This window comes from Clarias gariepinus, chromosome 13 (genome assembly GCF_024256425.1).
Source record: "Clarias gariepinus isolate MV-2021 ecotype Netherlands chromosome 13, CGAR_prim_01v2, whole genome shotgun sequence".
NCBI lineage: Eukaryota > Metazoa > Chordata > Actinopteri > Siluriformes > Clariidae > Clarias > Clarias gariepinus.
The window spans coordinates 3595339-3609594 of NC_071112.1; the positions used below are offsets into that span (position 1 = coordinate 3595339).

The 14256-nt window shown below is 40.0% G+C and overlaps 1 protein-coding gene across 1 annotated transcript in view; it reads left to right on the forward strand.

The window, feature by feature from the left end:
- asap3 (ArfGAP with SH3 domain, ankyrin repeat and PH domain 3) overlaps positions 1-14256 on the forward strand; it is a 47478-nt gene that overhangs the window by 5694 nt on the left and 27528 nt on the right. Inside the window, exons 2-3 of the mRNA XM_053510079.1 lie at positions 6214-6286; positions 10698-10843. Coding sequence (XP_053366054.1) covers positions 6214-6286; positions 10698-10843 — 219 coding nt within the window. The remainder of the gene's footprint in view (positions 1-6213; positions 6287-10697; positions 10844-14256) is intronic.

The following is a 14256-nucleotide window of genomic DNA, read 5'->3' on the forward strand; positions in this document are numbered from 1 at the left end:
TGACTAGAGTAAGCATCTAGTGTGACGTGTAACACGTGTCATAAATTCCATGCATAGTATTGCTTTCCAAGTAAAAATGGCAGATGAACTGTGAGTTCACACATTTCTACCGAAGGCGATGCTCTGCTTGGAGGTTTCCGTCTTCCCAAATCGTTACTCATTTCCCACTGATGAGGCACTAAACTGTACAGAGACCTGCTACCTTTAAAGTCCAACATTCACATGCTAGAATTGGTTGTGTCTGTATAAGTATCTGTGGTCCGATCTACTCTGTGTAAGGTATTTACGGCCTGATCTACTTCATGTCAGATAGCAGTAGTCTGATCTACTCTGTGTGAGAGATCTGTGGTCTGATCTGATCTATATAGGAGATCTTTGGTCTGATCTGATCTATATAAGAGTTCTTTGGTCTGATCTGCTCTGTGTGAGATATCTGAGGTCGGATCTGCTCTTTATGAGATGTATGTGGTCTAATCTGATCTATTCTGTGTAAGATATTTTTAATCTGATCTGCTCTGGGTAGGAAATCAGAGATCTGATCTGCTCTGTGTGAGATATCTTTGGTCTGATCTGCTCTATATAAGATATATGTGGTCGGGTCTGATCTACTCTGTAAAATATCAAAAGTCTGATCTGCTCTGTGCGAGATAGCCATGGTTTAATCTATTCTGTGCAAGAGACCTGCAGTCTGATCTGCTCTAGATAAGATATAGATTGTCTGGTCTGATCTACTCTTTGAAGGATACCTTTGGTCTGATCTGCTCTGTACAATATAGCCGTGGTCTAATCTACTCAGTGTGAGAGCTGTGGTCTGATCTGCTCTTTATAAGATGTAAGTGGTCTGATCTGATCTATTCTGTGTAAGATATTTTTGATCTGATCTGATCTGATCTGCTCTGGGTAGAATATCAGAGATCTGATCTGCTCTGTGTGAGATATTTTTGGTCTGATCTGCTCTGTGCAAGATAGCCGTGGTCTAATCTACTCAGTGTGAGAGCTGTGGTCTGATCTGCTCTTTATAAGATGTATGTGGTCTGATCTATTCTGTGTAAGATATTTTTAATCTGATCTGCTCTGGGTAGGATATATTTGGTCTGATCTGCTCTATGTAAGAAATATGTGGACCGGTCTGATCTACTCTGTAAAATATCAGAGGTCTGATTGGCTCTGTGCGAGATAGCCATGGTTTAATCTATTCTGTGCAAGAGACCTGCAGTCTGATCTGCTCTAGATAAGATATAGATGGTCTGGTCTGATCTACTCTGTGAAGGATATTTTTGGTCTGATCTGCTCTGTGCAAGATAGCCGTGGTCTAATCTACTCAGTGTGAAAGCTGTGGTCTGATCTGCTCTATATAAGATGTATGTGGTCTGATCCGATCTATTCTGTGTAAGATATCTTTGGTCTGATCTGCTCTGTGTGAGATATCAGAGATCTGATCTGCTCTGTGTAGGATATTTGAGGTCTGATCTGCTCTGTGTGAGATATCAGAGATCTGATCTGCTCTGTGTGAGATATTTGAGGTCTGATCTGCTCTGTGTGAGATATTTGAGGTCTGATCTGCTCTGTATAGGATACTGTATATGTGGTCTGATCTGATCTACTCTGTGTAAGATATCCAAGGTCTGATCTACTCTGTGTGAGACAGCTGTGGTTTAAACAACAGTCAACAGTTAACAGCCAAAACGTGATATTTCTGTTTTTATACTTTTATTTATTTATTTTTTTTTAGAAGTGTGCTGTTAAAGTGTAAGTGTAGAAAATGACCATAAAACACCAGACTGCATGCAGGTCTGTTATTAATGTAAACACCACCCAGACAAAACACAGGGTACGTTATGGGTGTACGTCTCTAACCATGTGTTTGACCAGGAAACGGTGTATAACCAAGTAGAGTGTGTTTACGCCGATGGTACCAGCATATCGTGGGTGGTTTTTAATTCTTTGGATATAAACCTGCATGCCCAGATTGCTCCATTTACACAATGACAAACACACCAGCTGGGACTTGTTCATTTTCTCTTACACACATTCTCAGACTTCAATATAGCATCTAACTTGTGATAGAATTTATGGCAAATGAAGGCGTAAAAACCGATTGACATTTACAGAAGACTTCAAACAGTACATGAGACTCTTGGAGAGACTCGCAGTTAAACATCCTTAATGAAGAACCTGAACGTTCAGAGAGTGGGAATGTTTGGGTGAACATTAAAGGAGTTTCTGGGAGGCAGGCGTTTCAGACGTGAAGCGGACAGTCTGATCATGGAATTAATATAATATATAAATAATTTTATCTTGTATATTATTACTGTTTCTTTACACTTCTACTATTGTAAGATAGTAAACATGTCCACATTGTGTCATGTTTTATATCCTTAAATGCATTTAAAATAGGGGGAAAAATCTAGATTTAAAAATAAAAAAGTTTACTTAGAAATACATTTGCTACCTCCGTCGTCCCCGGTTTACTTCGTCCTAACCTTGAGTCTGTGTCCCCGAAAAACCTACCAGCGGGTTAATTGGGGTAATTTAGCATTTCGCTAAGTTGTAAATGTGTGTGTGTGTGCATGCTGTCTTTAGATGGACAGGTTGTTCATATTGTTCCGAGTCCGAATTCCACCAGGAGATATTGTTTACTTGAGCAAGTGATTACATTTATATAAGGGTGATCATAGTCGCTATTTATATTTGTCTTGGATACACATTTCAATCATAAACCTTTCAGCAGAATGTCAGTCACAAGCAGGTGCTGTATCCATTAGGGGCGCAATTTCGCACAATTATTTTTGGATTAATTAAGACGGCAAAGGAGGGAGGAAGTGGAATGTAAGCAGGCCGAGTCAATCCTGTGTTTATGGAGGGAATTTTAGTGACCTGAATCTTCAAATACATCGTTAGCGGCATGTAAAGGCCCTCTCTAGTACGTAGAGCTAAGCTAAGGTTAGCACACAGCTGGATCGTCAAGGTCACCGCTGTATGTAAAAATATTTTTAATCTGTTAAGATCTTAACAGCAATTAATTAACGATTGCTTGTGCAATAATACAAATATATAACCAGAATTGGGTCCAGGGGTAGTTTGGGGGTTAAGGCATTACACAGCTGATGGCAGTCAAAGCTTCAAACCACCTCCAAATTCCCACTCGTCTTTTGGCCCTTGAGTGAGGCCCTTAACCCTCAACTGATGTATAATAAGATAAAATGTAAATCACTCTGGATAAGGGAGTGACAATGAAATGATGAATTAGAGCTAGTGTTCTATCATTATTTCCTACCAGTAGCAGAAATTTATAGTTTTATCCATCTGTGCTACTTTTTCAATATATATTGTAATTATTCTTTTGAGTTGTTGTAGCACTGCAAAAATGTATTCTTTTTTTAAAAAATTATTTTTATGTGAGACGTTTCTTGACATGCTGGTAGCACTTTGTGACAATGTATTTAATAATATCAGAATATAATCCCCGTCTCTTTTACAGTGGTAGCGGTTCTTGACACGTCGATTTGACGATTCCCGTTAATCCACTGCATGTCGGTTGTTCATTTAACCGTGCAAATGATATAAAATGGGCAGTAAAACGCACAAACGCTAGAAAAACTTGTGTTAATAAACATAAACTAACAAGTCGCTGGCATGAAGCAGTAGCATAGATTTATGGGAGGGGGGCTAAAGCAGCGAAACATGACGATTTTGATCTGTGCCCGTGTGGTAAGTGGGGGTAGCAGGGATTGATGGGTAGGACAAATTTATTGAAGAACAGAACTATTTTTAGAACTGCTGTTTGAGTAAAAGAGACTACACCTTCTCAGCGAACAGTTATGAGGATTTTACAGCACTGTGGTTTCACTATGTGCAAGAGAAGCAACGTCAGAAAACGGATCTGAGAAAAAATGATAGTATTGAATTTTTCACCAAATAGAGTCAACCACTTGACGTAGAGTGGTGTAATATGACACTTGTTACGCTATATACAATTAAAATTACATTTCAAGACTTGGTTTAGATACTTGAACTTCGAAACATATCACATTGAAGAAGAATATGTTGTTCTATACAACAGTATATACAGTGGTCCTCATGAATTTTCGGCTTGACAGATATTACCGAGTGAAGACGTATCACCATGGTTCTTAAGAATGTTATCAGGGACGGTAGCAAAAAGAAAACGGAGCCGCTTTTAGTTTGGTTTTTAAAGCAGCCGGTGCCGAGAGAAATCATAAATTGAGGTTAAGTGAGGTTTAATGTCCATTTATTTCATATTTCACTTCATTGACATGTCTTTTCTAAATGTTTTCATTGTTTTTATATGGAAAGATATGATTCTAGTATTGGAAATTGGTAATATTGGTAATATTTCGAGTGACTGGCACGGATTATCTGCATTTAGATCACAGCGGTACCTCGCATAAGAATTGAATCCGTTCTGGAGGCGAGTACTTAAGTTAAAATTGCAAACCTTATTTTACCGTTGGAAATAATGTTAATGCAGATAATCCTAACCAGCCGCCTAAAATATTACTAATTTCCAACACTGTAATCATAATTTTGCATATGAAAACAATCAAGAGCTTGCCTCATAAACGGAGTAAATTCGTACGTCGTGGTTCCTCAGTAAAGCAGTTAATGTCCAGTCAGCCGTGTGCTGTCATGTATTATGATATAGATCTTTATATATGTCCACCTCATGCTTTATGTGAATTTGGTGTTTGTGGTTTTATTTTTGGTGGTTTAGTTTAGAGCAGATTGAATAAGCCTTTACTGGAACATGTCATCTCATTGGGTGTAACTTTGTGACTCTCTCTCTCTCGGAGCTGGATTTTACCAGACTCTACAAGCCTGTTTTTGAATCACCTGTCTATACCAGATTTTGAACGTGTTACTTGACGACATTACGTCTGAGTCAGCAGACTCACCTGTCTGCACCGCAAAGTTGTTAAGGGTTTTTCCCTGAATGCAGGTAGATTATAGACAACAACTTCTTTAATCAATAGTGTTGAAATGTAAGGCTAATGAAGAAAGTATGGTGTGTGATGTAAGTAATGCGTCTCAGTGAAAAGACAACCGAAAGTTGTGCACCGGTCAACACCTTCGTTTTAAACTCGAAGAAAGGTTTTTAGTTTGATTTGTGTTGTACAGTACAGTATAGCATGTACCGTATGGATGAGAATTTAGGTACATGAGGATACCTGATCATCGCACTCGTACATGGTTCTTTGTCAAACGTTCGTCAGCATGTTGGGGAGACACATTTGTCTTTGTCCCGAATTTGTCTTTGTGTCCTGTAGCATTGCTGTCTCTTCACCTAAAGCTGTTCCAGCATGATGTACACTAGAGCTGTGTTTTAAAAATAGTCCATTGATCCGATTTTATTTTGGGGCATTCTGATTTTCGATACAATTCAGTGGCATTAAAGAATTTTTCCTACTGTGGGGGAAAAAGAAAAGTTTTTCATCTTAAGTTTATTGTTTGATTCATTACCAGTATGCAAAAACTCTTAAGTAGGTGCACAAACTGCTCATAAAGTCAAAAGAAGAATAAGCAATACTCTTGCAAAACATGAGTATTTGTGGATGACCCAAGTGGTGTCTTTTTTTCTTCTTCAAGTTAACCATAATAATTAAAAAAAGTTTTAAAACATATTAAGATCCCCGTCTCCCTTTGCAGCTATAAGCTTCCACTCTTCTTGCAAGGCCGTCCACAAGATGTTAGAGAGTGCATCTATGGGAATTTCCTGTTCATTCATTCTGTTTAGAGTGTTTAAAAGGTCAGGCACTGATTTTGGACGAGAAGATCCGTCTTTTGGCAATCTCCAGTTCCAGTTCATCCCAAAGGTGCTCGATGGGGTTGAGGTCAGGGCTCTGTGCTCGGGCCGGTCGAGTTCTTCCACATCGACCTCATCAAACCGCGTCTTTATAGTCCTCGCTTTGTGCACTGGGGCTCAGTCATGTTGGAATAGAAAAGGACCTTCAACAAACTGTTGCCACAAAGTTGCATAGAAGCATAACATTGTCCAAGATGTCTTGATATGCTGAAGCATTAAGATCGCCCTTCACTGGGGATGAGGGGCCTCATTGAATGAAACACCCAAATTCAATAATTAACAAGTTTGGCCAAATACATTGGTCTATATATTGTATGTATGTATATCAAGTTAAATTAATATTTTTAATGCTCTACTTTAGTACTGATCTTTATGTTCTTGTGTTCCAGACTCTGGAGCAGGACCAGGGCTCTCTGCAGAGGATGAAGAAGATGGTGAAGGGGATCCACAGCTCAGGCCTCAGTGAGTGTTTGACTTCATTCTTTCTCTCACAAGTCTCTCAACAACCTGTTACGGAGAAAACCGCTCGTCTCTGGCCGTTCAGAGTGATTAAGACAGAAAGAATGTTTATGAGCGGGAAGTTTGAAGTAGAATTAACTGGAATGAAAAAAATTGTTGTGCAAAACTACGTAGATTACGTCCTATACTTGTTCAGTTTGCTGTCGTGCCACAAAAGACTATGTGTAGGTGAACCGGTACAAAAGCACACAAGAAACACTTGTTAGTCGAGGGATTAGTTCCGCGAATAGTCAGTTTGCCACACCCGGTATTACGCTCCAGCGCTGTGCGCTCGTGCATCGTTATTGTGCCTGTATTATGTCGAGAATAAAACAGGACAGGAAATGCTGAAACGTGAAAATATTCAGCGGCGTGTTAATCATCATTAATTCAGTTCAATCCTAACCCGATTTGCTTCTCTTGCATCACAGGAAGTTACCAGCTACTAAAAAAGTTATAATTCATTGGTTGGACACACACGCGCTCTTGGACACTATCAATTTGATTCAATACGTTTTTGCACTTTGCAATTTTTTTGTATGCAAGCGGGAGGGAATTAATAAACCTTTCTTTTGTTTGAGTGTGTTGTTATGTTGCATGAACAGCTGCATGTTTTCAAAACTGGTCATGGCGTCACTGGTCTCGGAGGAAGCCCACCAGTCTTCTCCCTCCCTGCCCTGATCGGTAGCTGTTGCATTGGCTCCAAATAAATTAGGAGAGAAAATAAATGCCATAATCTTTCGTCGCTCTAAGAGATTTCCGCATGTCGCGCTATTAAAGGAGTTCCTGGGAAGCCGGTGTTTCAGATAAAAGGCGGTCTGATTTAACTCGGGAAAACTTTCTACCTTGATGGTGTCCAACATTAGTGAGACACTGGGATAAGTGCATTAGTGTAGCAGGAGATTATATAGAGAAAAGTCCTGCTTTGACCTGCTTTGAATGCAGTGACTTGAATGAAATGCTGCATGCTAGTGTCCGGTTCTGCATGCAGACTCCATGACTTCTCTCCAACCTGAGGGTCTTGGCATCTTCTTGATCCCCCCTTCTTTTTATCCATCTCCTAGACATGACTCACTGTAATAATCTGGAAACTTCCTGCTCCAACTACCAGCTATGTAAACCCTTCCAATCCGGGAACCTCGTTCAGAACAAACATCCATATCTCTCCGTCCCTGTCTCTTTCTCTCCCTGTCTTGTTTTTTTTTCGGACCTGACCTGAACCGGCGGTGATGTGTGTGTGTTTCTGAGAAATGGAAGATTAACAGCCACATTTGGGAAGCAGATACATACTGTATGAGTCACAGTGCTACAGTTTGGCTGTAGCCCCCTACACTACCTCCTTCTTCTTTATTTCTTTCCCCCTCTTTCCCTCTTTTCTCTAACTAAACTCATGTGGTTCATTCCGGTAACAGCGCTGTAGCCAGGGAGGCCCCGGTTTCCTGGCCTCATTGGGTCCGATCCCTCCTCAGGGTATCTGATGAAACTCTGAATCACCCCTTCTTTCTTTCTTTCTTTCTTTCTTTCTTTCTTTCCCCAAACCTCTCTCTCTCTCTCTCTCTCTCTCTCTCTCTCTCTCTCTCTCTCTGTTTAAACCCCATTAATCACTCACAGCACGAGGAGAGACGAGAGCATGACCCTGTTAAGGGTTCATTCATCTTTCCATTTAGACCGGTTTGTTGGGGTGTAAGATGCTGAGTGCTGAGATTTATGCCTCGGCACAGAGGTCAGGGCGTAACTTTTCCCTAAAAACACAAGTCATGAAGTGTTTTTAAATTCCGTACGACTTATTTAAAGAAAACAAACAAACAAATGTACATATGACCTATTATCTCCTGTCGATGTTTAATCCTTGTTGCCACGGTGGCGATGTGACGTAACACCATGTAATTGTCTCTCGGTGTAAAACATGTCCGTGTCTAATGGCTTCGGCGTTCATAAACAAGAGCTGAACTTTTCACACGTGGCTGAAAGTTTCCTGTCCTGCACCCACAACAACAACAATACAGACAGCGTTCCGTGCATTTTTACGCCACTGCCATGTCACATCTGTGCTATTTTAATTGCTTGGCTTTTTTTTAGATCCGGTGGTTTTGTTTGTCTGTCCATTGACGGGGCAGTGCTTATTTTCAGTTAGACCGATAGACCACAACAACCTTTCTTGAACTTGTCCCTGTATTGGTAATATTTTCTGCATGGCTGGAATGGATTATCTACGGGCGGTGGTTAAGGCATTGGACTAGTGATCAGAAGGTCTCAGGTTCAAACCCCACAACCATCAAGTTGCCACTGTTGGGGCCCTTGAGCAAGGCCCTTAACCCTCAACTGCTCAGATGTATAAAGAGATAAAATGTAACTTGCTTCAGATAATGGCGTCTGTCAAATGCTGTAATGTAAAAGCCCTGGAAATGATCTGCATTTACATTATTTCCCATGGGACAACGCATTTCGCAATACGGAATTTCACTTTAAGAACTCCGGAACGGATTAAATGGGTAAGCCGAGGTACCGGTGTACGTATAAATTCACCAAAATTCTACTGCTAGACTTCTCACTGGCGCATCAAGGTTGCGAGATAATTTTTCCCCAGTCTTGGCGTCTCTACATTGGCTTTCAGTCAAAAATGTTACTGTTTGTTTTTAAGTCTTCACATGTTTTGTTCCACAAGGACATTGGTGGCTCAGTGGTAGGTTTTCTCGCCAGTCATGCAGAAGGCTCGGGTTGGGGCCTGGAGCCAATCCCAGGAGACTTAGGGCGTTGGGTGGGGGTGGGGGTGGTGGGTATGGGGATACACCTTGTACGGGCTTCCAGTCTATCAAAGGGCAAACACACACTCATTCATACACGATAGGTAATTTAAGAACGCCAAGTAGCCCTAATCTGCATGTCTTTGGACTGTGGGAGGAAACCGTGGGAGTCCCTGGAGGAAACCCACCAAGCACCCCGAGACGAGAATCGAACCCAGACCCTAGTGGTGCGAGGCGACAGTGCTGCCTCAACTTTACTTTGCTTTCTTTTCTCGTGTAAGAACTTTGACTTTTGCCAGAAACTCGATCAGCTCTTGATGTTAATCGCTAATCGATTCATTGCCATTAAGGATTTTTGAAAAATGTGTTAACCTGATTTTTTTGTTTGTTTTGCATGTAGCAAATTACTAAAACTAGCTAATTGCTAAACTAATTAGCTAAGTACTTAAACGCTTAGTTAGTTTGTAGTGTTTAAAAGCTGCGTTTGGTTTTAAGTAAGAAAACTAATGTTATGAAGAACGGGCTGCGTTCAATTATCCTTTTTTTTTTTTTACTTTGAAATTGTAACAAAATTGGGGGTAAAATGTAACATTGTATATGTAATCAGGCCGTTTGTAAAATCGTGATACTTATAGAATTGCAGTTTTAACGGTAAGAATATTAGCATTACTTTAATAAAAAAAAAAAAAGAAGAAAGAAATAAACTACTTTAATGATCAATTCGTATCAGGAAGAGATTAGTGATTCCTGTCCCTACTGTAAATTGTTAACATGTTCGTCAATGGGGAAGGAAGAATGTACAAACTTTAGAACCCTACAAAACAATCAACCTGCCATGTTCACACTCCCTCCTGTCTGATACCGAGTTATAAAGTAGCTGATTTCTACACCCACATGCACAACACTTTTCTTATCACTTTCGTGTGTATGATGACTTCTGGTGGGAGACGTAAAGTGTTGGATCTCAGCCTTTCTTGTTATTATAATAAAATTATTATTGCAAATAAACAATACGGGATCCTTTATAGAAAAAAAAAAAAAAAAAAAGAATATGTGAGTTTACCGGGCTGCAGTTTCACTGAAATATGTTTTAATACACACATCTTTTATGAAGTGGTATATACAAGTACAGCGGCATCGCGGTTAGCACTGTCTTCTTGCACCACCGGGGTCGAGGGTTCGATTCCCGCCTCAGAATCTGTGTGCATGGAGTTTGCATGTTCTCCCCGTGCTTGGTGGGTTTCCTCCAGGTACTCCGGTTTCCTCCCACAGCCCAAAGACATGCAGACTGGGCTAACTGGGTGTCTAGGTTGTACCCTACCTCATGTCCTAAGTCCCCTGGGATAGGCTCCAGGCCCCCCGCGACCCTGTATACAAGATAAAGCGATATAGACAGTGAATTAATTGATATTTAAACTGAGAAAAAAGTCCCATCGCTTGGGTGGATCAGTTCATCAGTTATTTATTCAACTTCAACAGTCAACTTATTTCTGTAAATGTTAGCCAGAACTAACCTTCACTAATTCACCAAATTGTCTAGAATTTTATTGAAAATCTTGTGTTCTTCATTTCACGTTTCCATTGCACTCTTCTCATCTTATCACATGTTTGATGTTTGTTTCCTTATTTAGATCACGTGGAGTGTAACGAGCAGTACATCGAGATTTTGGAGAACCTGGGAAACAGTCATCTGTCGCAGGACAATAACGAGATCTCCACAGGGTTCCTGAACCTGGCGGTGTTCACGCGGGAGGTCACGGTGCTCCTCAAAACACTGGTGAGTCCACAACTCCACAATAACTACCATTCAGGCTCATTAAAGTCTGTAGATATGCAGGAAACATTCTTCATTATATCGCTGGGCGGCTGAAGGCTCGATTCTGATTGGTCGTCAGGTGATGGTTGGTTTCCTCTAACTCTTATCATCTCTACAGCAAACCTGATGGATGCACCAGATGAATAGATTTTACAAGAAGGTGTGTGATTATCTAGATTTACCATCAGTCTGCAGAAAGATGGAGAGTTATATATAGTTTGGACACACCTTTATCCAAAACACAATAATCTCCTCTGAACAGTTGATATTGAGATGTTTATCTGCTACTTCTGCTCTGTAAAGCTTCATAACGGCTCTAATCTGAGGTGCTGGTTGTTAATTGGTGATTTCTGAGGCTGGTGACTCGAAATGAACTTCTCCTCTGCAGCAGAGCTCAGTTCTGGAAACTGTTTTTTATTTTCAACCCCCCGAATTATTTATTTATATCTTTATTTTTATATATCATTTAATTGTTGGCATTTTAATGTGGTATAAGAGGAATAAATCACTTTAAGATACGGCGGTACCTCGGCAGACGAATTGATTCCGAGTTCTTTATTTGAAATTTCATCTAGTAAAACGCATTTTCTCATAGGAAATAATGTAAATGCGGATAATCCGTTCCAGCCACCCAAAATATTACAGATATTACCAATTTTCAACACTATAATCCTATTTTTTGCATATAAAAACAATTAGAAAAGACTTGTAAATAAAGTAAAATAAGAAATAAAAAGACTTTATTTCTTATCACTTAACCTTAATTTATGATTCCTCTTGGCACTGGCTCCTTTTTAAAACCAAACTGAGAGCGGCTCCCCGCCGACGTTCGGTTCGGTGTCTCGTTTGCCGAAAATGCTTCATACGCTGAGATAAATTTCTTTTTCTTTTTCAAAATTTCCGTACTTAAGGCGAAAATTCTAAAAGCGTGATGTTTGTATGCCGAGGTACCGCTAGGAGTTGTAGGAGTTGACATTAAAAACACCTTGTCATTCATTATTTTCCTACAACAGTACTACCCCAAGTGTTTTATTCTTCATATTCTAACCTCATTATGAGTACATTTGAACCGTTAAGCTTTTTAGTCGATCGAGTTATGAACTTCCTGTCTTTAAACCAATCACGGCGCTCCGAGTTCTAGTGTCCGTGTTCTGTGCATCGTGCTATTTAGATAGACGCGCGTGTCTGTACCAAACGACCATATCAGGACATATCAGGACATAACGACTTTCATGGCACGTGTGTAAGAAAGCATGCGCTTTATGTCATGTGTCATGCAACCGCGACGCACCAGTCTAGTGACACACACACACATGCTTGGAGTTCGGAGTGTAAGAGCAGCGTTGCTCGGTTTAAATGACGCTCCAATCGTAAACCAAGTCATGAGAACACCAGCAGGTTATTCAGGGTCCACCTGTGTGTGTGTGTGTGTTTGTGTGTGTGTGTTCGTTTATTTAGGAATGAATAATGATTTGGCTCCATTTGCACTGCAAGAGTGCTCTAAGAGAAAAGGGAAGGACAGCTGTGTGTGTGTGTGTGTGTGTGTGTGTGTGTGTGTGTGTGTGTGTGTGTGGCAGCTGCAGCCAAGGCCCTCTCGAACCGGAGTGGTCCGGATCCCTTAATTCATCCCAGACCTGTGTGTGTGTGTGTTCGTACAGCCCGACCGCTAAGCTGTCAATCATAAAACCACCAGGGATGCTGAGCTCATGCAGAAACCGGGCTCAGAAAATAAACTTCTTTTTGTTTTTGCTCCAGGACGTGTCCTCTGATGACTCCGGCTGTCTCACTGCATCCGTGATGCCTTTTCTTTATACGAGTTCTGTTCCTGTGCAGCTTTTTGGATCAGAATCGCTAACGCGAACCGCTGTTCGTTTATGTCCTGTTTAAGGACGATATAAACTCTTCTACTTCAATACGAATGACATCATTCTGCGTAGAGATTCCAACTATTTACGCGAACTTTGATCTGATAAGGTTCCCGTGTACGTTTATCAGATGGTTTAATCTAACAATAGAATGTGCCTTTTTTCTCCCATGTGAAAGGGTTATTCTACCAGGAATATAAAAGACACAAAAGAGGAAGTAGGTTGGGTTTGCGGTTAGGTTCGGCTTCCCATCTTTTCCAACGGATCCCAGCTTCTGGTTAGTGATGGGCCGCAAACCTTTTGCCAATTGGCGCTCCTTCTTTAGCCAGAGACCCAGTGGATGATCGTCTGAAGTTCATCCACTGAAGAAAGAGAGAGAGAGAGAGTTGTTCTCATGGAGATTGGTGATCAGGAATGGAAGCTTAATATCCCTCCAGGAAACTCGTCACATGACCTAGTGTTACCCCACGTCGGGCAAACCTGAGCAGGAAGAATATAATTATTCTAACGAGCGATCATGTGCTTACACGGCTAATATTTACTATTATTATTATTGAATAGATTATTAAAGGTTTACACCCCCCATCCCCCCATTTCCCATTGGAACGGATCGGGCCCAGAACCAGAACACGTATTAAAGCATGCAGGTTTATTCCTATTGGGGTTATTAATCTCGATTAAATCGATATTATCACTGATAATCGAGAGACATCAATAATCCTGCTATAATGCTGCTTTTAAATTATATTCCATCAGGAAAGTTCATTAAACGACGTTTATTAAATGAAGTTTTTGTTTTTATTATCTTGATTGTTTGTTACCGTTTTATGAGCAAAGATGTCCATGTGCATAATTTCTCTTTGTTAATTAAACAGAAATAGTTTTATGTCGTTTTTTTTTCCTAACACATTTCTCAAAACCAGTGTGTGTGCGAGTGCTATTTTCATGTCTTGTCACGAACACGAGACAAACAAGGTGACGGTAAAACCTCCAGCCGTCCTTACTGAGGTCACGAGTTCTCTTGTTCCGTGAGTTTTCGAATTTGTCCATTTAAAAAAAAAAATTTCTTCTTAATGAATAAAAGAATGAGAGAAGGCAAATACATGAGGGAGAGATAAGAGGTCATGTAAAAACAAAATAAAAGATGATGTGGAACAGAAATCAGGAACGTATATTAAGTGTCTAAGTAAGGTTTAAAAAACATTTAAAAGATTTTCTAATTAATCTATCTAAAATCAAATTTCAAAATCAAATCTAATGTTAGTTTAAAACTAAAAAACTTTTTTCTTTTTTAATGCATGAAAAAGTTTAACTGGTAAATTTGGCTGCTGACAACAAATATAAAGTTAAAATATTTTATCAACTTTAAAATATAAAACTCAGCATATAAACCTTCTTATTACAACTGACTTATAAAGATAGGGCAATAGTTTTTGTTCTATCAGGATATCACTGGAATCTCTTTAAAAGAAGCGCAGAGTTAACTTTTTACAAATTTGCTTCTTAAAA